General features: G+C 39.6%; 1 protein-coding gene across 3 annotated transcripts in view; it reads left to right on the forward strand.

Moving 5' to 3' along the window:
• The window catches only part of DGKI (diacylglycerol kinase iota), a 199742-nt gene that overhangs the window by 89753 nt on the left and 83177 nt on the right, over nucleotides 1-26812 (forward strand). The window contains exons 5-16 of one of the 3 annotated variants that reach the window (XM_063395597.1): nucleotides 1126-1182; nucleotides 1855-1920; nucleotides 7642-7713; nucleotides 8006-8122; nucleotides 13630-13725; nucleotides 14027-14101; nucleotides 15295-15390; nucleotides 17179-17261; nucleotides 18601-18661; nucleotides 21700-21813; nucleotides 22345-22482; nucleotides 23652-23730. In XM_063395597.1, the coding sequence (XP_063251667.1) occupies nucleotides 1126-1182; nucleotides 1855-1920; nucleotides 7642-7713; nucleotides 8006-8122; nucleotides 13630-13725; nucleotides 14027-14101; nucleotides 15295-15390; nucleotides 17179-17261; nucleotides 18601-18661; nucleotides 21700-21813; nucleotides 22345-22482; nucleotides 23652-23730 (1054 nt within the window). The remainder of the gene's footprint in view (nucleotides 1-1125; nucleotides 1183-1854; nucleotides 1921-7641; nucleotides 7714-8005; nucleotides 8123-13629; nucleotides 13726-14026; nucleotides 14102-15294; nucleotides 15391-17178; nucleotides 17262-18600; nucleotides 18662-21699; nucleotides 21814-22344; nucleotides 22483-23651; nucleotides 23731-26812) is intronic. The other 2 variants (XM_063395596.1, XM_063395595.1) reach the window with 2 other exon arrangements.

Consider the following 26812-nt stretch of genomic DNA (forward strand, 5'->3'; position numbering starts at 1 on the left):
GTGAAACAACAAATTGCAATTCCAACTGAAGAGCAATGGAAGAAAATGAATATTACAATGCCTTTTGTTTCTTTATTCTTATTAGGTATTTTGTTTACTTATTTTTTTGTGTGTGCCTTTCTTTTTAATTATTATTTTTATTTTTCTCCCTAGAGCTATTGTTTTGAAGGCAAATATTAAATGAGGGAAGAACTTATTTATTTGGGGAGGGTTGTATTTAAATTTGGAGAAATTTGATCTTGCTACCTTTGTAACAAAAGCATAGCTGTGCATTATCTTCAAATGTTTAATTCTTTGAAGGATAGTCAACTCAAACTTGAATTTATTTCATTTAGTGCATCCTTACTTCACATATCCTTTAGACTTTTTGCAGGTCTCTCCTTCAGTGTCTTTTTTAATGTCTACATCCCTCTATTCTTATTTCTATAGTTTTTCCTTTCTCAAAACTTTTATTTTTTTTCCTCATAGGACTGCCCTCTTGTTTATTAAATACTTTTTTCCTCTTCACCTTCCTCAAATCATTTTCCATTCATGAGAGCTCCTGTTGTCCTCTTTGGAGTGGCAACACCACTGCATGAGGCAATAGAATGTTCCCCAAATGATTTGGGGTTGTAGGGGTGGATGAAAACATCCTTACCTAAGGAAAAGGTGGAAATCCATGAGAATTTACATGGTTATTTATGCAAATGTCAGTTTCTCCACAGATTTCATTTCTGAAGGCATAAAGATAGGATGTGCAAAAAGGTCTTACAGAGTGAAATTTCCATCACCTACAAACTTTTGAGACCTAAGCTGAAGTGTGCACTTATTTACAAATGATCTTCAGAAAAAACAAATCAGATAAAGCGTTTTTCTCCTAGAAGGAGGAGGCAGTTTAAATGTTGGAACTGAGTAGGCAGCAATAGCATTAGTGATGATGGGGGCTGTGTAGAGGTCTAGCAAGGAGAATTAATATGGCATATGAAAAGAGATTTTTCTGACACATAGTTAAGTTACTTTTTTCACCTAGTGAAGCTAATATTTTAATAGATAATAAATACTTTGAAATTCAAACCTAGATCAAAATGTTGGAATAAATTTTCTTTCAGCTCACTTTAAGTTCTAACAGTTTTATTTCAATGCCAGATTAATTTTCGCTGCAAACCGACTTTCCGAGAAGGAGGCTCCAGATCTCCAAGAGAAGTAAGTCATGGACAAATGACTATCACTTTTCATTTGACATGTGTGCTGATGCCCCTGGTGTGCAGCTGCAGAAGTGCTTTTCGATTGAGACAAGTCTTAGAGAGAGAATTAGTTCCCAGTGGAACATGTTCCTCTCTCCAGAATAAATGTAAAATGAGTTATAGCTGAAGCACTCTATTACTTACACTGACAGAAACCATTTCACCTTTCTGTTGTCTTTTGCCCATTCATTCAGTTATTCTGTGGGCGGGTTTTTTGGTTTTCTTTTGGGTAGCATTTTTTTTTCTTCCTGGCCTTAGAGCTAGTATTTTTAATTTTTTAAAACCTATTTCCCTCTCCTTTCACTTGTCCTCTTAATCTTTTTTTTTTTTTTTTCCATCTAGAAGTGTCTGAAACATAAAATCAAACATTTAAACCCCTGAATAGTGAGGAAGTAGTTCTGGCCTCATTTCAAGGTGGATAAAGCAAAAACCACCTTGTCCCTATTCTTCCTACAGTTTTGATGGTTTTTGAGGTTTCCTGCAGTGCCTGCTGTACATTTTGCTGCAGGAATCACTGTGTTGGCTGAAGGGACTTTTTCTTTGGTGTCTGTTAACAAATTTCACCTAGATGGTACCCTGAGTGCAAGGTGCCAGTGCTCCCTGTAACTCATCTTTCTGTCCCTGTTTGCAGAACTTTGTGCGGCATCACTGGGTGCACCGGCGGAGGCAGGAGGGCAAATGTAAGCAGTGTGGAAAGGTAAGATTCCCAGCACAAGCACCACACAGAGCATGGAGGAATTCAGGGTAGCCAGTAGCCACTGGCTTCTAGTCACTGCATTTTTTTCTGTCCCAAACACTTGGCCTTTTCTAGCTAATGACAAGCCTGAGAGGTTGAGTGTTACAGTCCTGATTCCCACGTGGGAAGGGAAAGGCAGCTGCATCTGCAGGAATGAGCACATCATTTGTCCTGGGAGGTTGTGGTGTACTGGTTGCTGAAAATGAGTAGGAGGAAAGCTGTGACTCCTTGGGCCTTTTTAATTGCTGAGCTAACCCCCTGTACTAATAGGATGTTCTTGCAGTGCTGTCCTCTGTGCCAAAATTGTGGTGGCCTATTTTTTAGGCTCCTGGAAAAGAAAGGCTGTTGCTTTCTTTTGCCCCAGCAGCCTCTAAGATTTGTGAGACTGCTTCGTGTTTCTTCTGCTTCACAGAATGTAAAAGTTTATTTCTAAAAAGGTCTAAAAAGAAGTAAGATGTACTTTAACTACTGAAGGTCTTTCTTCTGAAATATTATGGACCCCTGAAATATATCGAAAGATATTTAAAAATCAAATTAACATGGATTTAATTTCCTTACTCTAGTACTCTATTATACTTCTGCCTCCCTCTTTCCAACTATTAAGAAAGTCCATGTCTCGTCTCCATGGCACAGCAGCTCAGTCAGAGGAAAATGAGATTTGTATCTGGATACTCACACAGATTGTCAGCTACCAGCTGCAACAGGACATGCCATAAAGATGTGATGCCCTGTTGTAGCAAGTACCATGGGAATGGTGCAGCAAGGCAGTTTGCACACAGCATTCATAGGGTGTGACTTTGCCATCCTTCTCTGCCTTCTTGGCCTGCATCTCCCCTACAGGCAATTGGAGTTGATTTTGCAATGAGAGGACTTACTAGGTATCATACCAAAACTTGTGCTGGGTATGTTCCCATGGGCAGCCTTGGCTCATATAGGTCTTCAAATCCAACCATCAAACAGAGAATATAGACAAGTTCAGAGAAAATCTCAGTTTTCCCCTTAAAAAAGAAATATTCATTAAGAACAACATGAGTGTGTTGTAGTACAGTTGTTCTTTGCCAGGAAACAAAGAATTAGAGAAAATTACAACAAATAAAAATCAGTTATATTTATTGGCCAAGCCATCTCCTATTACAGCAAAATGCATGTGCTCTGCTATAACATTACAAAAACCTCCAAGAACCGCTTCTATTATTCTCTTGTCTCGCAAGAAAAGGGAAACTCATTGAAACAGAATGAGTAATTTTAAAGCAATAATAAAATGTTATTCATGGAATACTTAAGGATTCTGGTAGATCTCACTGTTGTGCAATAGTCTTATCCTGTGCCTGGAATGGAATGGTTCAGTATTTTAATGACCATTAATTTCAGTTAAAAGAAAAAAGAGTTTTCAGGATATACCCATCTCATGCTTTAAATCATAAGCAAGTGGAAAGGAATTCATGCACTCCATAGCCTTGGCATAGCCTTTATAGTCTCTGTGCCATTGTGTGCTGTGGCTGACACTTCCTGAAAAATTGAGTACACAGGGGTCTGTCAATGTTCCACCTTAGATCAGAAGTGCAGTTTGAGAGAGATTTTCCTTGTTATCATCATGTACAATGGTCCACATTTGGGACAGTCTTGTAACAAATGAACTGAATTCCTTTTAGATTAAATTTAATTGAAAGTTCACTCTGCAGTTACTGGTGGGAATTCAGTCCACAGGCCCAGACTACAGGTAATCTAAAGTAAAATTACCTGAAAATGCTGACATGTAAACCCTTGAGTACTAACAGAACTTGTGCTACCCTGTTACACATCACTTGCTACTGCAAATACAGCTTATATAAATTCATCTAGGCTTCAGGTTTTTTACTCTTCTTCCTAAGGATGATTTCACTGATTTGTTGCTGAAGTATCATATGGAGAAATTGGTACCAGGAAAGGGAGCCTGGAATGTGCAGTGTAACCAAACAATCTATTTGTCTGTCTCAAGAATTTCCAGAAATTGTGCCTTTATAGTTAACAGTCAATGACAGTCTCTTTCCTGTGGTCTTGCCATGTTGAACCTTGAGTTCATGTAAAGTTGTAGCATTTACAACATCCTTTAGCCAGAAATTCCTGAGCTTAATGACATGCCATGAGAACTACATTTGGCTGTTTCAAACCTGTCACACATTTGCTGTTTTTCCGAATGCTTCGTAGCTCTTCCGTTGGAGGAGTTGGTAATTAAGTGTTCCCAAGCCATGGCATCTACACCACTCATGATGTTTAAGAATTCTCCTTTTTCTCTTGAAGAAGTGGGGGGAAAAAGACAGTTTCATAGCTTTTAGCTGTTTGTTACCTGGCATCATCACAGAAATCAGGATAATTTTTAATATTTTTATAATATGGCACAAAAATGCTCAGACCTTGTGGCCCAGCATCCTTTTCATAACTGTGTTCAGTAATGGAAGCTTAAGAATGAATGAAACAGATTTTTTCTCATATATTTCCAGTTAGCAGTGGCTGAGGGGTTTTCTGAGACTGAGAACACATTTTGGACCATAATGCTAAACAAATACTGTTTCTTTAACTTTCCATGGTGCCCTGAGTGGAGTGTCTTCCATACAGATGCAGACTGTGTGTCTGCAGTGTCTCTGTCACTGGTCCCTTTAAAGGACTGGGGATTGATGCAGAGCTGCATGTAAAGTTAAGACTGAAATTTCTAGCATTTTCTGAAATTGCTTGAAGGCCATTCTAGTTCTTTGTTATTTTAGCAGAGATCACCATCCGATTGCTTCTGTTGCAGTCTGCATTTGAGTTGTAATAATACCTGGCTCTCCTACATTTATGTTGCATTAGGGTATCCCTAAAAGCACTAAAAAGAGAAAATCTCTTGGAGGAAATTGCTTGCAAAAAATATTATTAGCCCTAACACTGGTGTGAAAATAGTCTTTAATAATAAATACTTATGATGATACAAATAAAACTTATCAGAACTAGTAATCCCTACATGCTGTCTTTGGTGTACAGGTATCTATGTTAATTTGTACTTTAATCCAGATTATTTAGACAGGTTGAATTACCAACACAAGCTGGTTTTGTGGATGTTCAGGTGCTCTTCTCCTACAAGTACATTTTTTCTTGTGTGCACAAACTGTTTATTTCTAAGCAGCTCACAGAAGCAGCTCACAACATGGGGTTTCATGTATTGTGGAGGGATTGGTTGCTGGAGAATCAGTGCTAACTATATACTTGTTAGGCTGATGTTCTCAAAAAGGAGAAATTAATTTTCTATCTCAAAATTTCTAATTTGGTGCAGAAGACCTCCTTGCATGGTTGAAGACATCTGAAATTCAGTGCTCCTTCTCGCTCAGAGAAGATAGAAAATATGATTTCTAGTGAAGTATGGAGGGTTCCTGTGTTTCAGTCCAATAGTTCCCATCAAATCTCACTGTGACTAACAGTGTATGGTTTATTTTATCAATTTTATCAATTTCTGTATTTGGAAAGCTAGCTTTCAAATAAGTGCTATCTTACATGAAACTTGTATCCTTAGGAAGAATTAGCTCACATTTGTGAAGCAATTTGAGGGAGGGAAGTGGTGGTTTATTGCTCCTTATCATTAATATGTTTTTATTGCTGTATCATTTTCTCTAATGACTCCCTAAAAGCCAAATGACTTACTAAATAAATGAAAAATGTTCCATCCAGAACCAGACAAGCTGCTCAGTCCATATGTTTAAAATGCTGTGGAATTAATGGACTGAATTTAGACTTTTATTAGTGGAGATTCTGGGGGAGAAGCATTTTCCCCCTGCATGTTACAAAGCAGAAAAACCAAAACACTTTGTGCCCATGAGGGACTGAAATAATTCTTTTTTTTTAAATGCACATTGGAAAAAGGAAGAGAAATTTGTGAGAAACACTGTGAAGCACTAGAGTAAGTAAGTGAGGAAAGAGTGTTTTGTCCAGCATCAGACCCCTGTTCCAGCCCTTGTACCACAGTTATTGTCACTCTGTTCTTATGCCCACACGGAATGGCAGACAAGATGTGCCCAGCCAGAGGTGTCTGGCCAGCTTGTCTTTGTTAAGCCACTTCACTGCGCTCCATTGCTAAACCAGAATATGCCAAATCACCGTCATTATGAGGAAATTACTCTTTGAATTTCTCTGAATGTAAACCCCAAGGCATCAGAAGAAGGATTGAAACAAAACCCCCAAAATCTAGCCAGAAGTGACACAAGCCTTTTCAAGAGTTGGTCTCAGTGAGGAGATCTGTGTGGCAAACTGCTTTGAGTACATGCTGGGGACACCTGTAGACAAAGCTGCAAGATGTACTTCTGCACCCTGGGCAGGCAGGTAGAGCCTCCTCCCCCTCTGAGTATCCATGGAATTGTCCTCAGCCACCCTCTACAGACAGATTGCAGCTCAGTCCCTCACTTAAGATGACAAAGGCATCTCTGCATGGTTGTTTATTGATTTCTCCGTCTTGATCTGCTTGATCTTGTCATTTCACTGAGCACTAAAAGGCTCATTTGTCCTGCAGGATAAGAAGGACTTTAATAACAGAAGCAGTGAGGCAATGACCTGTTAGATGTTACTAAATCAGTTTATAACTATTTTTTTTGCACTGGGTCTTGGGCATTGTTCAGCATGTAGGAGATTTAGGTGTTACTCAGCTTGTTGAAAGCAAAACTGGCTCCCAAATTCATCACTTGGTAGAAATTGAATTAGAAAATTCTGGGTGGTTATGGGCTACTTACAGAGGTAGAGAGAGGATTGATGGAAGGCCATGAATAAAGGATCCAACCAACTTCAAATCTGAAATCTAAGTAGTAAAGGCAACTGTGACAAAATGTTCACTGGAAATGTGGATTTTCCATCTCTCCAGCCATCAATTCAAATCAATTTTTTTCTCTGACTAAAATAAGCTTTAACTCAGCTCAGAATTACAGACTGTATCTTATTATTTGTTGCCTGTATTAGATGCAGAAGGATATATATGACCCAGTTGTCTTTTCCAGCCTTAACATTTACAGCAGTCATATTGCATTCTATAAAAAAAAGCTCCTCTCTAGGAGAATAAAATTACATTTTCTAGTTTGGGAGGGCTTTTCTATCTTTAAAAATATAAAGAAATATTATATTTTATTTTAATTGTGTGATCTGAATCAGACATACTGGGTTTTTTTGAACTTACTGGAAAGATTTTAATCTAAGTCAGTTCAATAAAACAATAAACTTAATTGCTTCATTTCCCTGTCAGAACATTCCCAGCGAGACATTGTAGTTAATTTTGTTCTGTCATTAAAAAAAGAGGTAATTCTACTCTGTAGTAATAAAAAAGAAAATTCAAATTCTTGTTTATATTTAGAACAAACAAAGCTGCAATGACAGAACACTTTGTTCAACAGAAAATCTGAAACTTTCAGGTCTGTAGAAATTCATTAAAACTAAAATAGACATTTCATCTCTATTTCTTCTGTTGTTTTTAACTAGAAAATAAATTAAGGAAAAGCACAAATTTTTGCAGAAATCCTTTTAAAAGGATTATGTGAGTATAGCCCAGTGGAAGAACTTTCTCTGTTACCTCCTGAAGTTATTTTATCCCCCAAAAATCTTCTTGCCTAGCACACTCACCTGGCTAGAGCTAGAGGTATGTATTATCTTAAACTCCAGAGGAATTTAATCTTTTTTTCTCCCTGGTTATTCTAGGGCTTTCAGCAGAAATTCTCCTTCCATAGTAAAGAGATTGTGGCCATCAGTTGCTCCTGGTGCAAGCTGGCGGTAAGTGGAAAATACTTCAGAGGACTGTGATCTGGGTTTAACTAGGAGTGATTGTGGGGTTTTCTTTTGTTTGTTGGTTTGGTGCTTTTGTTTGTCTTGGTTTGTTTTTGGTTTTTTGTTTGTGTCTTTTTTTTTTTTTTTTCCTAAGAAGGTGTGGCTTAGGAGGATCATCTTTAGTTCTATTTCCAAAATCTCCTTGCTCCAGTTTTTGTACCATCACCCTCTTCTTCTCCAGGCATCCCTTTTGTCTTTCTTGTCCCTTTCTTGACTCTGCTCTTTCCCTCTCTTCCAGTTTCATAACAAAGTCACCTGTTTCATGCTACATCACATTGAGGAGCCATGTTCCCTGGGGGCTCATGCTGCTGTCATAGTGCCTCCCACCTGGATCATTAAGGTGAAGAAACCTCAGGTAACTGCATGCTGATGTCTGTTTCTGAAGCTGTCTGGCTGTGCAGGGCCTGTCTGGCTGTGCAGGGCCAGCCTGGCTTCTCTGCTTGGTCCTCCCTCACCAAGGCATGCTTGTTCAACCCTGTCTCCCTGAAACCTAGCATACATCCATGGTGGTTATGAACCTGTATCCTCCTTCCCTTCCATCAAGTCCTTCAGCAAATTTCCCTGTTTGGGATGATTAGCAACAAACAGGATTTGTTCTGAGCTAATTCAGCTCAGAGTTGCTCCTGTAACTGTGAGTTCAGCAAAATGCAAGACATCCCCAGTGTGGTAGGCAGCCAAGCATGTTTCATTAAATAGAGCTGAGCAAATACAGGGAAAAACTTCACAAACATTCACTTGAACTGCAGTAAGAGTTGCTGTGTCTGGACTGGCATCCCTCTGAATTTGCCTTTAATGGACACGTAAAGAGTCAGGTCTTACTTCACACCAGTGCTTACATGGTCAGCAGTAAACCCACATGCTCATTGAGCTGCACATAACAGGAGGTGGACTTCAAAGCTTTTGGGATGGATGTGGTAGGACTTGGAGAGGGTAATTCACTGCTGAACACAACAGGGAAAAAAGATATCCAAAAGAGAGTTGGCCAAAAATTAAAAAGGAGTTAATATCATGAAAGAATATTTTTTTCTTTGAAAGTCTGCTTTTACTCCAAGTTGAGCTGAAAGAAACAAACAATGAACATATCAGAGTCAGAAATGCTGGTTAAATATTTTATTTCAGAATAATATTTTTTATTTCAGTCCATCCTTGGGAAGTGACCTAGAATTTTTGACTCTGCCTCCTGGCTGTCAAGAAGAAGCTAAGAAGTTCAGGCTGTAACCAAGGCACTAAGACAAAAGTAGTCCATGATCCCGAAAAAGGCCTGAGGCCTAACCTGTGACACTGTCCTTAGTTCCAGTTTAGGGATGTGCAGATTTGGGCATGAGTAGGAAGCTGGTTGTTAAAGATGAGGGGCAAAGGGAGGGGGAAATATATAGATGGAACAACCAAAAAGTAACCAAAGAGGCCTCTATTTCTCCTTTAGGTCAAGAGAGAGCATAGCAAGATTCCTAGCCACCTCTATGCTGAGAAAAAAAGGCTTTTTGCCATTTGTAGATTTTCCCCACACTCTTTCTCTGTTTTACTCAGTCTCCTCCACAGAAAGATTTTTTTCTCTTTTGTTGAGGAATGTTTGAGTCCTTGGCAGGGACTTAATATCCTTGGCTAATTTTGAACAACTGTGTGCTATTTGACAGATGTATCCATGTTTGACCTTAGGAAAAGAAGCTTTTCTTCAATCATTTAAATTTTATTTTACTTAAATTTTAGTAAAAACAAACAAACAAACCACCAAAAAACCCAAAAACAAACAAACAAACAAGCAACTCCAAAAATTAAACAAGCAACACCCCCCCCCCCCAAAATCGCAAACAATTCCTGACGTGTAATTTTCTTTTGATTTGGCTTTTGCCCAAAGCAGGGTACCTTCTTTGTAATATTGGTAGAGAATTTTCTTTCTTGTCCATTTTTTTAAAACTTCAAATTAAAAAAGAAGCCTAATCTTGATAATTATAATTCATGGAAAAAATGTTGTTTAAATAAAGGCATAAAATGTTGGACTAAAAAAAAGTATGTGTTAGTTTTGTGTGCCCGAGTCATGAGTGCAGAGAAAGTACTTCATTATTAACACACATCTCTAGTCCTTGGACTTCATGGTCAGTGGCAAAACCTTATCTTGAGTAGCTGAAGCATTAAATAGATAAAAATTGTATTTAACACAGACAATGGGTGCATTTCCATGAAGCTTCCTAATAGCACCCACTGGAGTTATGCATACTTATTACTTTAGAAAATAGTGATGCATCTTTTGGATATGTTTTCAGATTTTTGGCAGAAGTCTTGTTTTCTTAGGAAATATTTTTCCTCTCCTGCTGTTTCTGGCCAACTCTGTTTTTATGTATTATGACTCTCTTCACCCTATAGAAATGTTTGATAAACACTAAGAAATATTCTCATCACTTGATCCAGAGAGTACAAACAGAATATTTACAAATTTTTATAGTTTCACGTTAAAAAAATGAATGTGTAACCAACAATCTGTTTTTCATATATTCCACAGTCAGAACAAATATGGCTAGACGCTTTTTGGGTATAAAATATTTCCTCAGCTCTAATTAACTACTTACATTGGTCACAGACAACTCCTGAACTGAATTCCCTGCTCATACAATATTGATTTTAGTGGTGCCTGCATCCTTTTTTTTTGTGGTTTCCTTTAAGTAAATAAGATGGTATTTTGTAGCAAACCCTTGCCCTATTTTATATTTTTTTTATTTTTTGATTGCTTCAAAAATAGTTTTCCATGCTTAATATAACGTGGGTCACCACCTTTCAAATATTAGGCTTGCACAAAGACCACACTCTGTGTCGTTATCAATAATGTTGTGCTAGAGAAGCATCGTGGTAAATTGGTTAAGAACAAATTTATGCTGACAACCTTTAGTCTAAATGTGGAGCTTTTGCTTCTTGTAAGAAACTGATTACAAGAGAAAGAATATTCAGAATGGTTGAAACAGGGTGGTTGGAATTAGTGGTAGCCCTGTGTGTAATGACCCCGTTACATGAATGGAAAACTCCCAATACCTTTTCCATGTTAACCATAGTGTGAGCCACTTCTGTAACTTTTCTACTGATTTCCAGCATTTCTGTATTGCCAGCAGTGCTTTGATACCAGCTCTGTTCTCCTGGGGTTCAAAACAATTCCATTTCCTAGTCTGTGAAGAAGGTCACCCTTGCTGACTGGTGGTATTTTGTTATAGGTGAGGTTTGGCAGCCAAAGTGGTGTTAGCTCTGGCAGGGGACTTGCTATATGCTTGTGTTGTGGGAGAAAAGCAGATGATAAGGAGGATTTGACTGATGGATTTACTGATTTAGTCTGTCTTCTGTTTGAGAAGACAAAGGCAGTAACTAAAATTCCAAGGTTTTTTTGTTCAAGGTGAGTAAACTTGGTGTTTTCTTCTCCTCTTTGAGGACTGTGAACTAGTTCTAGTGAATGCTTAAATGTCTGGGCTTATTTCTTTAGTTCCTCAATTGCTGAGTGCAGCTGGCTTGTCTGATAGTGGTTTGTGAACAACCAGAAGATGGTCAAGATTCACCTTCTCAGATGCTGTTCATTGTTCAAGTGATTTGAAAATCAGTGTTCTAAAAGCCTTTGAAAACTGCTGATGAAATGTTGTAAAGGAAAAGGTTGAAAGGTTTCATTGGATTTGTCTGAGGTAGTCCATGGCCTTCACACCATCCAACACCCTCCAAGAAGGGCTCCAATTCTTCTGTTCATCTACCTAAGCTTTCTGAGAGCTATACTGACCATTCAATAATATGAAAAAATCTCTTTTTGAAGATGGACAAACTGACATCCACAAAGGAGAGGTTTACTCTCTGGAGGCAAGTTAGGATTTATTTATGGTGCCCATTTAAAGGTATGCTTTGCTGTCAGGTACCTGAATAACGTTATATGTTCACAAAATACTCATTACCTTGTTCTGTGAACAAAGTATTATGTATCCATCTCTTCACTTCAGTGTGCAAAGACTGCTGATGCTCTTTGGCTGTTACTCTTCTGCATGTTTGCAAAAAAACCCTGTGTATGTTTAAGCAGTTTTTTGCGGTCCATCTGCTACCAACACGTGGTTGCAATTACTGTAGCAAAGCTTTAGGTTCTGTTAACACTATAGGTGTAGTCATGTTTTAAAAAAAAGTGAAATAACATTCTTGAGATGCAGCATTTAGTGCCTTTGTGAGGATGGAAATGAAAATGGTTATAATCAGGAATGGAGATTTAGCCTTAAACTGTTTCTTTAATACAGCTGTATGCCTTTTCCCACCCTACAGTTTGGTACATTATAGTGGGATTTAATGAAAACTACATCTAAACATTCTTTAAATTATTCTTTTATAATTAGGGTTTTACTGAACTGTCTTTACCCTTGGTATGCCTGTGAGCTTTCAGCACACTGCTAACAAGTGTGTGGATAGATTAGATCTCCTCTCTCTGACCTGTGTTTTGCCCCAACCCAGGGAGAATCCTCCAGAGAATGCCTGAGGAACTGGGCTAAGGCCCCCATGGGAGGCAGCTTTGAATGTAATGCCCCCATAACTTTCTGTTGACATCAAGACTTTTGCCTGCAGTCAGTGTGACTGCTGAGGTTGGGCAATGCAAGACCATGCAGATAGGATTGCTGATGCACTTGGTAGTCAGTGCAGTCTTAATGGTTTATGATGCTTTCAGTATCACTTTGTATCAGAGTAGGGAAGATTATGAACATGTGAGCACTTCCTTAGGAGTTTCTCAAAATACGGTCTAAAAGGGCAAATTCCTGAAATTGCTCTGTGGAGCTGTCTTGTCTTTGGTATTTTCAGTAAGCAATAAGGCATGACTATTTCCTTCTGCAGGAGTGCTGAGAGCTTGGAACCTTGCGCTCTATGGCAGGCTTCTCTTGGTCTGTGATAGAGGACAACACCTTTAGGTATTTCAGTTAGGTAGCTGTTTTTCTTCTCAGGGATGAGGAAGCACTAACTTGTCTATCTGGTGTGTCATATTCAAGCCTTGAAATTCTGAAAGTGGCTGATGTGTATTAAACAAAACTTAGTAGCTATTCCTATTGATGTTGGATAGTGAGCAGGATTAAGAATAAACATCACTTTTTACCAGTTTGATGATCTCTGCTTGTTGACTTGCATCAGTTGGACACTTCTGATCAATGTCAGGACAGAAATGAACTTTCACATGAGCTGAGTGAATCTTGCTCTCTCTCTTATAACCAGGAAAAAAAAAAAGATCTTGCTTCTAATTCCTTATGCTAATTTATTTCCTGGTAATGGTTAGCCTAGAAGTTGAAATACTGCAAAAATATTTGGAGTATTTCCCATAAGACAAAATTTCAATTATGGAAAAGATTAAGATTTCCTGCAGGTTTAACTTCAACTAGTGAATTAAAAGAAATTAAAAAAATAAAATAAAATTTCCCTCTTTTGGACTGCTCTTGTCATTCTAGGACACCTTTTTGCTCAGTATCACCGAGCAGATTGTCATCTGCCTCGAGAATAGCTTTGACATAAGTTCTATTTTAATAGGTTCTGCAAAAATACAAGCACTTGTTCATTTTTTTTCCCTATGTAGTTAAGCAGTGTTGTTATTTAAAAACACAACAAAAAATCACCCCACAAACACCTTCTTTGCTTAAATCGTTAAAAATTAACGATTCATTTTGTTCCTTAGCAGATGATTCCACAAGTTTCTTGATAGGCTGGAACTGACTCTGCAGTGCCTGCATTGTATGCCATGGTGGCCTACATTATGTTGAGTCATAATGGTTGCCAGAGCTAAAAATTGTTGTTTTCTTTCCTTTAAAAAAAAAAAAAAGCAAACAAAAAAACATGAAAAATATCTTATTTATCATGTTTTTTTATTACATCTTTGTGCAGGTGGTCTCCATACCAGGAGACGAGCCTGATTGGGCAGGAGACTGGAGCCCCGAAGGGGAAACGGGCGTCTCCTACCCCTATTGGGAGGGTTGGCAGGTACAACATGTGGTGTTATGTGAGTCTATGGGAGCATCTGATCTTTTTTGCCCCCTCACAGCGTGGGAAAGTTTCCAGTTCCAAAGCACCAGTCTGGTCTCCGTGTGTGGCTTTCTCCATAAACGGTGGTGTGGAAGTGTAAAGCATGCAGCGCATGTAATTTAAATCTCGAGCATGTGCCAGACACTCTTATCATTCTCCAAGTGGACATGCATGGAAGAGCTTCGTAAAGAGGCTTTGTCTGGGCCTGTCTTCTAAATTTTGTTTTGCTTTTCATGTATTCTTTTTCCTTTTGGTGTAGAACTCCTTAAAGACTTCAACAAGGCGAAAGAAGAGAACGTCCTTTAAAAGAAAAGCCAGCAAAAGAGGAAATGAGGTAGGTGTTCAAGTGTTTTGGAAATCCTGCTCTTGTTGTTTGTTTAAATCTAAACACAGACTGAAAGTTTTTAGGGTTTTTTTTTTTTTTTTACTGAAATGTTCAATGATTTTTCCCCAGGAAATTCCATGATATTGAATTTGTTGTTAGAAGAGATAAGACTTGTATTAAAAGTTTTATTTTCTGAGTTGATTTTTTTCAAGAAACAACGTACCAGACTCCAGAAGGACCAACACCCTAATAAAAGAGTGTTCCTTGGGATGTAAGAGACTCAGCTCACACCACTTTTTTCCACTAAGCAGAACTGGGGTTGCGAAACCCGTGGTGCATGCACTGATGCAAGGCTGTGGTTTGGATGTGATCCATTTTAGAACGTCTTCCTCAGGGGATCTCATATTAAAATTGGACTACAGAGAAAGAACACAGTTTATTGATCATTGGTTTATTTAATATGTGTATTGTAGAAGACTTTGCTTTCAGATCCTTCCTAGTGGATTAATCATACAGAAAAACAGCCTCATGGGCGAGGTGGAGGCAGACTCACCCCTGCATAGCCAGGGCTCTCTGGTTCAAGTCCTTTCTTGCATGGTGGGAGAACTGCAGACCAGAAACTGGAATTTGTGTCTGTTAGAGACAAGGACAGTGCCCTCATTACTGGGCTCTTTGGTGTCCTGCAGGGGCTAGAGTAGGGAGGCAAACAGTTTTCTCATTGATAATGTCATGTTGGATCTGTGGTATTTGTTCAAAGGTGGGAAGGCAGCAAGGCCAAGAATTTGAGAGCAGATTATCTGCAAATAAGCGCTTATGCAACTTCTCTGTTGGATGGAATTAATGGAATAAGTAAATTATCTCATTCTGTTTTCCTTTGGAAAAGCTGTTTGTATTAGAAATAACAGTGTATCTGACACATTATTCATGTTGTGTGAATAATTGCAGGGAATAGGGTGAGAAATAATCTCAAAAGGATTTTGAAATAGTTGTGTGATACCCTGAAATGATATTTTCCCCCTCTTATCTTATCTTGTTGTCTCAGCTGGATAAATTACTCTCAGCTGGGCACCACATAGACATGGCTGTACTATTTCCAGTACCTGAGGTAGTTCTGGCAGAACTAGGCTGGGTCTTCTGTGTGTGCTGTGCCAAAGAAACATACATTGCTTGTACTAAAGCTGTTCCTTGCTCCTCTTTCTCAGGATAACAAAGGCCGGCCTTTTGTGATAAAGCCTATCTCCTCTCCACTCATGAAGCCACTGCTGGTCTTTGTCAATCCAAAAAGTGGAGGGAATCAGGTAAGAGTATCAGCTGGGTTTGGACTGCAAAGTTTAGGTTTACCAGCGGGGTTTCTGCAAATGACACTATTTCTGGGCCAGTCAGATAGAAAGGACTCTGTGCCTGAAGAAGCCTGGAGACCTTCCCCAGAAGAAGTCCTTGGTGTGGAATGGCCTTTCTGCCTCAGTAGAGTTGGATGACTGGAGTGGATGTTTGAGTGTTTGCACTCCTATCTTCAGATCCTTGAAAGGAATCTATAACAATAGTTTGGAGGTTTTCAGAAGATTTCATCTTTCCACAGAAAATTTAGGTTTCCAGTGAAGCTTTACACTTTATCCAAAAAGGGGCTTAGCTTTGCTAGGAAAGGCTTTTGAAATTACTGAATGTGAAATGACTATTCCTATGGCATCAAAAAAAATCATTAGTGGTCTTGTACTGTGCCACAGAGACCAATTTTCAGTGACTAATATGCAGCGGACTTCTTCCTTTGGATTCTTGGAATGAATACTTACCCAAGTGAATATTTCCCTGGTTCTGCCACTTTTTGAATATCGAATAATCTGAGTGCCTTTTGATAAACAGGGCCTTGTAATAGAAAAGACTGGTGTAAGACACAACAGAGGCCTACAATAGAGCATGGAGAGTGGTATAGGCACTACTCATTTTCTTATCTGTTAGAATTAGGGAGGATATCAAATGAAACCCTTTAGACTGATTCAAAACAAAAGGAAAAAGCTGGTTCTTCCTCACAGTCTGAAGTTCACTGAAAAACTCCTTGCAATAGGCTGTTGTGGATGCTAAACATTTACACAGGCTGGAGAAGATATTTGGAAGTGAAAAAGTCCTGTACCTCCCTCTGGTTCAAGAGTTCTATGAACTGCACACAGCTGAGACTGGAAGAATACTTATGGCAGACATCACATCTATTTCATCTCTTTTATACCTTTTCCTAGGTACTGTGACTGCTCTTCTTGGTTCTTCACTTCAGGGAAGGTGTCAGGCAGAAGAGCCATCCCTAGGAAAATTCCTTACGTGTACCCTCAGGCCATGTCTGAAAGGCATCCTTGAATTAGAGTACAAGCTCAGCCCATAGAGTTCTTAGCTCTCTGCTGCTAGTAAGAGATCCTGTCACTTTGTGTCTGGGAAGAATGTGAAAGAAGATATTTGAGTGGGAATAAGAAGCCCAGAGTTTGAGAAAACAGGAATCATACCTTTAGGTGATGGGCTGGCCACACTGCACCAAGTGAGGGACCATTGGGGCAGCTGTACCCCACAAAGTCCTTGACTCCTGCTTCATTAGATGGTAGAGGTTACAATTAGGAATGATCATCGTGGTGATGGTGGAGGCCAGAGCACTGTCATTGCTTGGACATTGGGCAGCACCCTGTTCAATGTGCTGGAGACTTTAGCTACAATTTTGTTCAACTTCTTGCTATCATGGGTAGCTGAGGGTGAGGTGGGATAACAGAGGTTTCTTCTTGTTGTAGGTGGTGAGAAGCAGGAGAACAGGTTGCTGTGGCAGATGAACCTTTGCTCTGACCCCAATTCCTATTCTTATAGGCCATTAGTGATCTGTGTTGTTGAAATTGGTCTATATGCCTGCCTGTGCACCTCGTCCTGGATTGCTATTCTGCAGAGCAGTCATTTGCTATGCCACTTTCTAGTTTGTCCTCTTGTGTTATGTTTGCTTTATAAAGCACAGAAAAACAGAAAAGCAGGTGAAATGTAGTGAATAATGCACACTATTATTTCCAATAATTATCAAATTGCTCATAACTTCCCTTCCTTTGGTTTTCCTTTCTTGCCAGGGCACCAAGGTTCTCCAGATGTTTATGTGGTATTTGAATCCACGGCAGGTCTTTGATCTCTCTCAGGATGGACCGAGAGATGCGTAAGTACTGGAGCCTTCATTGCTGTGAGCCCCATTTCTGCTCTGGTCAGGAAAACAGGAAAAGATCTGGCTTGGCTGGGTCAGTGACCATGTGAGGTTTACATACCCAGGCTTTGGTGGCAACGGGAAGGGCTGCAGTGGGGATTTTGGGAGAAGAGGTCAGGAGCTGCCCCTGTGTCCAGACAGGGCCAGGTCCAGATGGCTCCAAGGCTGGCTGAGGATCCCAAAGCCTGACCATTTCCCAATGAGTGGGCATTCCAGAGGGGTGAGGCTGCCTCCAGACTGCCACAGGAAAGCACTGTGCAGCTGTCCCTGCTCACTGAGTAACTCACTCAGCTTATCCAGGCAATAACAAGTGCAAGCCTCTTCCAAGGGAGGGAGTACCTCTCCCTAAAGGGCTGATTCTTGCTGCCAGGGGCTGAAAACCATCCTGCTGTGCTATTGGATGTGGGGATACTGGATTACTTAACCATCTGTTCACAACTAATTCCACATTCTGTAAATATGTTTTGTATGTTTTTGTAAATATTATTACAGTAAATATTTTACCGTAATAATATAAAATCAAATATTTACCTGTAGAAGAACAGTCCAAGTGTTTCCTATTTCAGGCACCCAAGCCTTTTATTTTCCTGCAGAAACACCTACACTGCTGCTGTCTTATGATGTTTAGAAGCTTTAAGTTAGATATATATTTTTCAGAGCTGTATAATGGGGAAAAGGAGGGTCAGGTCCTCTGGTCACTCAGCTCTCTACATGTGAATGTCCCTTCCCTTTGTTAGAAAATATTTCATTATGGCTTTCTGAAGGATGAAACTGATGGAGCAGGACTTCAGTGGGTACTTTTTTTGGTCTCTCCTGTTGATATTAAATCACATATCCAGAGAAAGAACTCTATTACATATTCTTGCCTTCTGTGGTGTTAAAATAGAGTCACTAGTTGAAGAAGCTGTCACATTATACAAGACTGAGAAATGGTAGCTCAACAAGTCATGATGAAGAACATTAAATATTGTTTTAAAACCTCAGTGTTTAAATTTGTTTGCTTTAGGGTAACAGAAAAATGAAAGATTTTGACCTCCCTAGAGGGCATATGAAAATCTGGGAAGTTGCTAAACTGATCAAACACTTGTCAGGAGGTGCTGCCTAACATGCAGGAAGGTCCCATTTGACATCCTAGTGGTTTCGCATTTCTGCCTCCACTCATATTCTTAGTAATGAATATTTGAAAATGCAGTAAGTGGTAGTTACAGTGTCACTCAGCAAAATGCATTAAAAATGTCTGCATGACCGTTCTTACATATTTCTCCTTTTTTTCCCCCTTTTCCTCTCTGGTCAGGCTGGAGCTGTACAGAAAAGTGCCAAACCTGAGGATCCTGGCATGTGGTGGGGATGGGACGGTAGGTGGCAGGGACCTGGCAGTCCCATCAAGTGTGATTAAAGTGATTAAACTCCCCACAGTGGTGGGTTTCCCACCTCACACTGCCTGCAGAGGCACAGAGAGATAACATATCTTACACTTGTGAAATCTAATATTCGGTTTTCAATTTTCTGTGTGGCCTGGCCTGTGAAGATATGGGGCCAGGTTCTCATAGCCAAAACCCTCTTTCCTTTATGCATAAAGATTTTATACAGCTTAAAAGGGATAAAGACTATTCTGTCTGGTCTCATCTCACTATATACATTAGATCTGAGGGTCTAGAAGGTTAACTTAGGGTCTGGGAGCCATTAAACTTTAATTTCTGCTCCTTCCTGCTAGATACTGGCAGATCTAAGTTCAGTACTTTTCTTTAAGACAGAATCTCTGTGTTCTTGGGTAAATGGATGGGGTCAGACCATTAAAGGATTTGAACACCTTCATTTGGAGAAAAACTCTGCGGCTCGTGGTCTGAAGGTCATGAGTGGTAATGGAGTTATTATAACTGCAGTCTCTTTCCAGTACTTGAAAATATTTTAAATGTCAGTTTGTGCTACAGAGTGCTAAATACAGTCAAAAAAATGACCTTTAATCTCTAGGGGCTCAGTTCCCCAACACACATTTGATGGCAATTTGAACAGTATGTATGGTAAGGAAAATGCATCACTACTCACAAGATGCAGTGACTAGACAGAACATATCTATGTAGATATTTAGGGCATGGAAAGGTGGTTGGTTTATTTCGTAGAGAGCTGAATACCCTCTCCTAATTTGTCTCTGCTTGAATTTCTGGGGGAATTTTTTCAGCATCTGTGGGTTCTTTTAAAACCCCAGCAGTAGGGTTATTAATATCAATGCTTCCCCTGCAAGAATGAAGAAAAAATCAGTGATAAGACTAGAATTTTGCTGGTACATGGGAAAGTAAGATGTGGTTGTACTGAATGACGACTTTCCTTAAGAAACATGAAAGTCCTTTAGCAGGAGGCATCAGCTGAGAGAAAGTGTTTCCATTTGTTTTCTTTCCTGTCTGAGGAAGTGGAAAAAAAATTAAACATGGAGATATTAAAAGAGAAAAGAAAACAATTACATTGAATTGAACCATCCTGTTTCCCTTTGCTGAATCTATGAGCGAGAGGTGGCAGCACCTTCTCATTAGTATGAGCAGCACTCCACCATTACCTCTGCTGCTGCTCAGTTTGAAACAAATTAATATCTAGTTATTCCCAAAGCCATTACATCTAGAAATGAAAAATATGGCTCAAATGGACTTAATGAATATGCAATGAGACCAGATGTTACCTCTCATTATTGAGGTGAATCAGAACTTATTGTAACTTTTCCATTGTGACTGCTGGGCAGAAGTGGAAAGCTTTGCTTTCAAAGCAGCCAGGAGTTTTCTGTTTACAGGGAAATTATAGTTTGTATCACCCTGGGTTGTGCAACTAATGTACAAGGTTTAGGAGTGACCTCAAGTTAAATAGCAATGCTGTGCTTATTAATTAGTAATTTGAAGTTTCCGTTCATCACTTAGAAGCACTTACACAGTGGTGGTATTGTGGTGTTACCTGTAGCAGGGGGAGGCTGAAGCACAGATGTGTGGATTGAGTGAGTGGCAATGACAGTGACCAACTTCTTTAAGAAGTCCTGGCCTTACTGATATTATTTTGACTTTTTATTCTGTTTTTACTCCTGTTATCAGTGCAGAAGTATAGATATTTTGAAAGAGAGAGGATTACTTACCTCTGAAAATCCCTTTAAATGACCTCAGTAATTTTGGTGACCTCCAAGGTCATGAGAGATGTAAGTACTTGAGATGGCTGTTGTCAGACAGTGAACTCGATAGGGGTCACATCTTTAATAATTGGACAATTGATTATGATAAATAGCTGTATGATAAATGCCATTTGTGCAAAATTAAATTTATTTTTGAAGAGACTTGTAGAAAGACATACCCTAGAATAGTAAATACCATGGCGGTTTTCTGTATTTATCAGGCTACCCCCTCTGCAGTCCTTCAAACCCCAGCTATTTTTCCTGATGGCCATGTTATGTTGGATGCCTTTTGTGAAGCACCAGTGCTATCCTGGTTTGGATTGAGAATATATTTGAAACCACAGTAATATTAATTGGGGCAAGAAAAAATCAGGCCAGCTGTAGTCAGGATTTTGGTTTTCTGTCCTGTTTCAAAGCTCACATTTGCAGTAGAAACTGCATCTTTGAAGACTGGCAACAGGAAAAGTAATCTTCTGTTAATTTTCATTAATTCTTCATCTAAAAATGCAGCACAGGTTCCTTGCCTTTTTTTTTTTTTTTTTTTTTTAATGAGAAGTAATTTAAGAAAGAGTCCTTTGTTTTTCCAGCAAGAATTTCAGTCACCAAAAGTTTGACAACATCTTTAGCAACAATTCTTTCTCCCCTTTGAAAATTATCATTTTATGAAAATAAAATAATTTACAGTGATTTGTTCCTTCTGGCTACATTTCTATTTGAAAGCTTTATGTAGTCAGGAAGAAAGATGGAAGAAATAACTCTCTGAAATAACTAAGCTTAGGATACAAAAGAAACACATTCATTGTTCCAATCCAAAGCCTCCAACCCTGAGCCTTAGTCTGCCTTTCAGTCTAGTCTTTTATTCTTTTTTAGATGTATGTATGTGTATCTGTATATTGTATATATATAGATACAATGCCTTGTACTCAATGACATAATTCAGCACTAAGTTCTCTTCTCTGGGAAAGGAGACTTGTGAGCAAGTTCATGCTTGGCAGGACAAGTTCTGAGACACCATGCTGTTTTAATGTTTCTCTCATTTTCTTTCATAACTATTTGTCAAAGGTTGAGTTTCTTTTGACATAATGGTAATTTAAAAAACAATTACCTTGAATTGTCCATATTATTCTTCATTCATTTTAAAATTTCTTTTATTTGATCTTCTCTGTGAAAAAGGATATATGATATGATCAAAATATGTCTTTTCCCCTTTAATATTCCTGATAGTTCTCTTGATTTCCCTTTTTATAGGTGGGCTGGATCCTGTCCATCCTTGATGAGCTGCAGCTCAGCCCCCCACCTCCTGTGGCTGTCCTTCCACTTGGCACTGGGAATGACCTTGCCCGCACCCTCAACTGGGGTGGGGTAAGGACTGGCTGGGGTAGCCTTACCTGGGGGTTCTCAACTTGCTGCTCAGATTTAATTGTGTGGGGTGCAACTTCCTTCTGGCTAAAATAGCAGGCAGGGCTGTGTCCAAGGTCTGCTTCACTCTGGCAGAACAGTTTGCTTCAATTTGCAGTCTGGGATTTTGAATTGCTAATGATGTTGTTGCAATAAAAGTGTACGTAGATGTATCTGGTATTTCAGGCCAAGTAACAAGAACAATCAACGGGCTTCTAATTTAAGCATAATTTAAAATTTCTCTTTGTTTATCTTTTACTATAGCACTGGACTTACTCCAGGAAAGGAAAATAAACTTTGAATTCCTCTCCTTAAGGCCTTACTTTGCCTGCTCTAGACTTGTGCACCTCAGTAGTAACTTGCTAAAACACTTGACCGAAAATTTATTGAGGGTCTCAGGCATGTGTGAAAGTAGGGAATTCTGTCAGGTAATTGGTGAGTAACTTGATTTGTTTTCACCCTCTGTGGCTGATCCTCTGGTCACTCTGCTGCCAGGGTTACACAGATGAGCCGGTGTCTAAGATCCTGTGCCATGTAGAAGATGGGACCATTGTCCAGCTGGACCGCTGGAATCTTCAGGTTGAGCGCAACCCTGATTTGCCCCAGGATGAGCTGGAGGATGGGGCACGTAAGGTTAGAGCCTGCTTTTCCCCATGGAAACTATAGAATGCTTATGAACTGCTTTGGGTTACACTTTAAGCAGCATGGGTGGGGAGATCTGCAACTATTTAATTTTCTATTTGCATCTCTCCCTTTGATTCTTTCCATGTGTCAGTGATTCCAGAGTTGTGTGAAAGGCGTTTGTGTTGTTTGAAACACCCTGGCATTGAATGTTTATGTCAAAGATTAAATCCTGGAAAAAAAATCCCTAGCATTCTGTCAGAAAGGTCGTTGTTGCTTTTCTCTAGTTGCAGGAAAAGGAAACCTGTCACTACCATCCATTCCCCAATTAGAAAAAACTAAAAACAGGGTGTAAAATTTTATTGCTTAGGATTTTGCTAATGGATACCAGCTGTTTCCTCCTTTACAGCAGGGTGTTGTGTATTTTTGTATTTCACTTCTTTGTGTATGGGTCTCCATATAACCTCCACTAGCGTATCTTGGTAGTTGAAGAACGGGAAAATTTTTGCAAGGAAATCACATAATAATGTACCATTTGGACTGGAGATGATGAAAATACTACAGAATTTTAAAAACCTCCTGATTCTGTGAGCCATTTTCCTTGTCTCAGTTATAATTTCAAGTTTGTCTATTGGATGCTACAGTTGCCTCTGTACAGCCCTGCAGGGTGTGTGAAACAATGAAGAGGCCAGATGTGTGCCTGCCTGCCTCCTGCATCCTCAATAGGATTAGGGATTCTTCTCTGGGACTTGGATTGCTCCTGGTTATATTTGAAGCGAGAAGAACACAGCTGGAGTTTCATTTGCCATGCTGAGCTTGAAGAGGCAGCAGAACCTTTGAAAACCTTTGTGTTGGTGATGTCTTAAGTGGCTCAGCCACTTTATTTAGATTATGGGAAATCTAAGTGACAGCATCAGGAATCTTTTGATGTGTTAACAAAGACACATGTATGATCATAAAGCACTATAGGTCTATTTGTGTTCTTTGGGCTCTTGGATCTGATAATTTTCCACAAGCCATTACTAACCTTCAGGGCAACCTTCTGCTTACATTTCCCTGATATTCCACTTTGTTCTTAGTGGGTTTCCATGATGAGACAAGTTTAAATAGTTAAACCCTGGTGTGTCGAGAAATGTTCCATTCATATTGTTTTTATGTCTCTTTTTATTATCTAATTACAGCTTCCCCTCAATGTCTTCAATAATTACTTCAGTCTTGGATTTGATGCACATGTTACGCTGGAGTTCCATGAATCCAGAGGTAACAGGAACTTTTTATTTCCTTAGCCTTGTGGATGAGCAGCTATTTTACTAATTAGAAATAGAATTGGATTTAACATCCTGTTCTTCTAATTGAGAAGTAAAGCTGCAACTTAAAATCTTAAGATACATACAAGGAGAAAAAGTGATTGTATCATGACTTCTAAGGGATTTCATGATTAAGAAATGAAAAAAAAAAAAAAAAGTACAAAGAAGACTTTAATGTGCTGGAGGAAAAGGACCAAAAGGGAAGCTTTCAGTGTGTTAGATCTTGTAAAGGAGATAATATATGTCAGGTGTGAGTGTGGGAGTGGAGGGAAGAGAAGAGCCACAAGACTGGAAGTGACAAGGATTATAATTGTGCTCCCAAAGTGAACAGCTGTTACCTATGGAACATCATACCTTAACATCCCTGCACTTGGTACAGACCCAGAGTGTCTCTGAGCAAGTTCAAGGGTTTAATGTCTGCACAGGGGTCAGGTTTTGGGCAGTTGTAGCACCTTGCCTGTCCCCTTGCCAGTGGCAGTTATGCCACCCTGCACAGACTGACATGTGGCTTAAGGACTGCTAGGAACAGCTTTGCACTGATATGAACACCTCTATTTATATGGTTTAGGCAGGTGTGCTTGTAGAAACAAACCTTGTCCAGGTGTTTGCCTTCAGCTTTTGGGCATTCCAGGTTCATGTGCAGGTATTTTTTCTGAAACATAGCCTTCCTTACATTCACTGTCATACTATTAGAGTGTCATTTCAAGATTAAAAGATAGCACTTTAATGCCAGGCTAAATAAAGAGCAGGATACATGATGGAATGAGCTAATGCATATTTTATGATGTTTAAGACTGCTTCAAGCTTTAGGAATAATAATGAGGGGCCACAAAAGGGCACAGAAATGAAATTATGACAGCTGTATGCATTTTTTTTGTGAGTGCATATCACTCTGCATTGCTAATGTGACTGTGAATATACAGTATAGATGAAATGCATGGCTACTTTCTCATTTAATGGAGGCATTATTTAATAATGAAGTTATGGAGCCTATAAAGAATGAATGTTATTCCAGACATGCCAGTGTTTTAAAAATTTACACGGGTGAAAAAGCACTTGGCAGAGCAAGCTGTGTTCTGAGTACGTACGGCCAGGAGAGCTTCTCGTACCACAAGTCTTCACTGCTGGTGTCATCCTTGTCTTCTCAAATGCAAAAATACATGAAGTGAATTCTATGTATTTTAGAAGAGGAAAGCTGATAGCCTTGGAGGTGTTGCTGGTGTGTGGGTTGTATTGTTTTTCATGTGGAATTGGGGTTGTTCCACCTGGAGAAGGAAAGGTTCTGGGGAGCACTTATTATAGCCTTTCAATACTTGAAGGGGATTTATCAGAAAAATGAGTCCTGTCTCGATAGAACAAGGGATAGTAGTTTTAAGCAAAAAGAGTGTAAATTTGGACTAGATATAAGGAAGAAGTTTTTAACAATGAGGGCAGTAAAACACTGGCACAGGTTTCCCAGAGAGGTGGTGGATATCCCATCTCTGGAAACACTCAAAGCTGGGTTGAATGAGGCTCTGAGCAACCTGATTTAGGTGAAGATGTCCCTGCCCATTGCAGGAGGTTGGACTAGATGGACTTTAAGGGCTCCTTCCAGCCCAAAGTATCCCATGGCTCAGTGAATTAAGCAATGCAAAGCAGATTATGATCTTATTTACCACTGATGACAATCCAGAGAAATTCTTAGCAATGGTAGCGAAATGTGAAGTACTTTCACAGCTACAGTATTTGTGCTCTTGAGGCAAGTGGCTGTATGCATTTGCTTATGTGGAGCTATTGTAATCACATACAGTATTGAAGCAAATGGATACCATGCCTGCAAACCAAAATAAGATAAACTGATAAGAGCTCTCAGCCTAGCAGGACACTTTATGCAGTGGAGACTGGTCAGCTGTTATATTTAGAATAAGTGATGATTGCAGTGTCTCAGAGGAACCTATATATTAATGTGGCCTTTCCGTGGCAACCTCTACACTTTTCTTGTGACTAATCAGATTGAGACTTAAGGGTTGGATCCAAGTCTAACGTATTTAGCTCTGCTTCTTTGGGAAGTGTTCTGGGTAGTGGCTCTTTCCAACTTCTTCCGCTGGAATCCTTATGCTTTGGCAGAGCATGAAAGATGCAATTTACTTTATCCCTGCTGACATGCTGTTTGATCCCTCAGCTGTGCAGGACTTTTCATTTGAAGGAAACTCTCCCACTGCACACAGAGAGAGTCTAACACATTCCATTTTCTAGTTCCTTGATGCTTTAGGAATGGTGAGGACGGAGTGAGCCTCGGATACGCACTCAATAATTTACTTCTACAATCAAAGTTATGCTCTAATCAGCTTAAGGCTCTATTTTACGTCACAGAGTCCTTCCTCCCTACCCATGCTCATCTGTGTTGGCAGAAGTAGCACCACTAAGCTGAGGGACTGCTGAGTCCCTAACCTCAGAAAGGTTCTTTTCCTGTTCTAAACTAGGGCTTTAGTTATGGGGAGTATTTGTCATAAGATCCATGTAAGACCCAGTGCTGTGGTTCTGCTGTCCAGAACCATTGGGGACACTCACGTGAGGGAATGTGCAGCACGGGCACTAAGCCTTCAGAAGCCTCCTGCTGCTTAGCACGGGGTGTTGAGACTCTGCAAAGAGCTGTGAGCTCAGTAAGTGAGATGAGATCGACTTATGCAATAAATGCATTGTTTGAGGTAAAAGTGGCCCTGGCTGAGTTGGAGTCACCTGTGACACAACAACAAATACCGTAACTGAGCCAGCAAGCAAATCAGAAACCTCAAGCAGCTCATTCTTACAAAATGGAGCTGTATTTTGTGAGATGTAGTGGCTTTCAAGAGGACTAGAAGTATTGTTTTAAGTGGTCATTTGAGAGGTAGTTTGGATGTGCCCACAGTAATGTGATGCCTTAGCCAGAAGGACTGCTTTGGTAGTTTGATATGAACCAGAGTGAATAGTTGGCACTGAATACAGGGTCAGAAGGGCTGCTTCTGGAATCACTAGATGCCACAAACAAGGGAAGCAGTTTCCAAGGAGGCTCAAGA

This window comes from Prinia subflava, chromosome 4 (assembly GCF_021018805.1).
Source record: "Prinia subflava isolate CZ2003 ecotype Zambia chromosome 4, Cam_Psub_1.2, whole genome shotgun sequence".
NCBI classification, from domain to species: domain Eukaryota; kingdom Metazoa; phylum Chordata; class Aves; order Passeriformes; family Cisticolidae; genus Prinia; species Prinia subflava.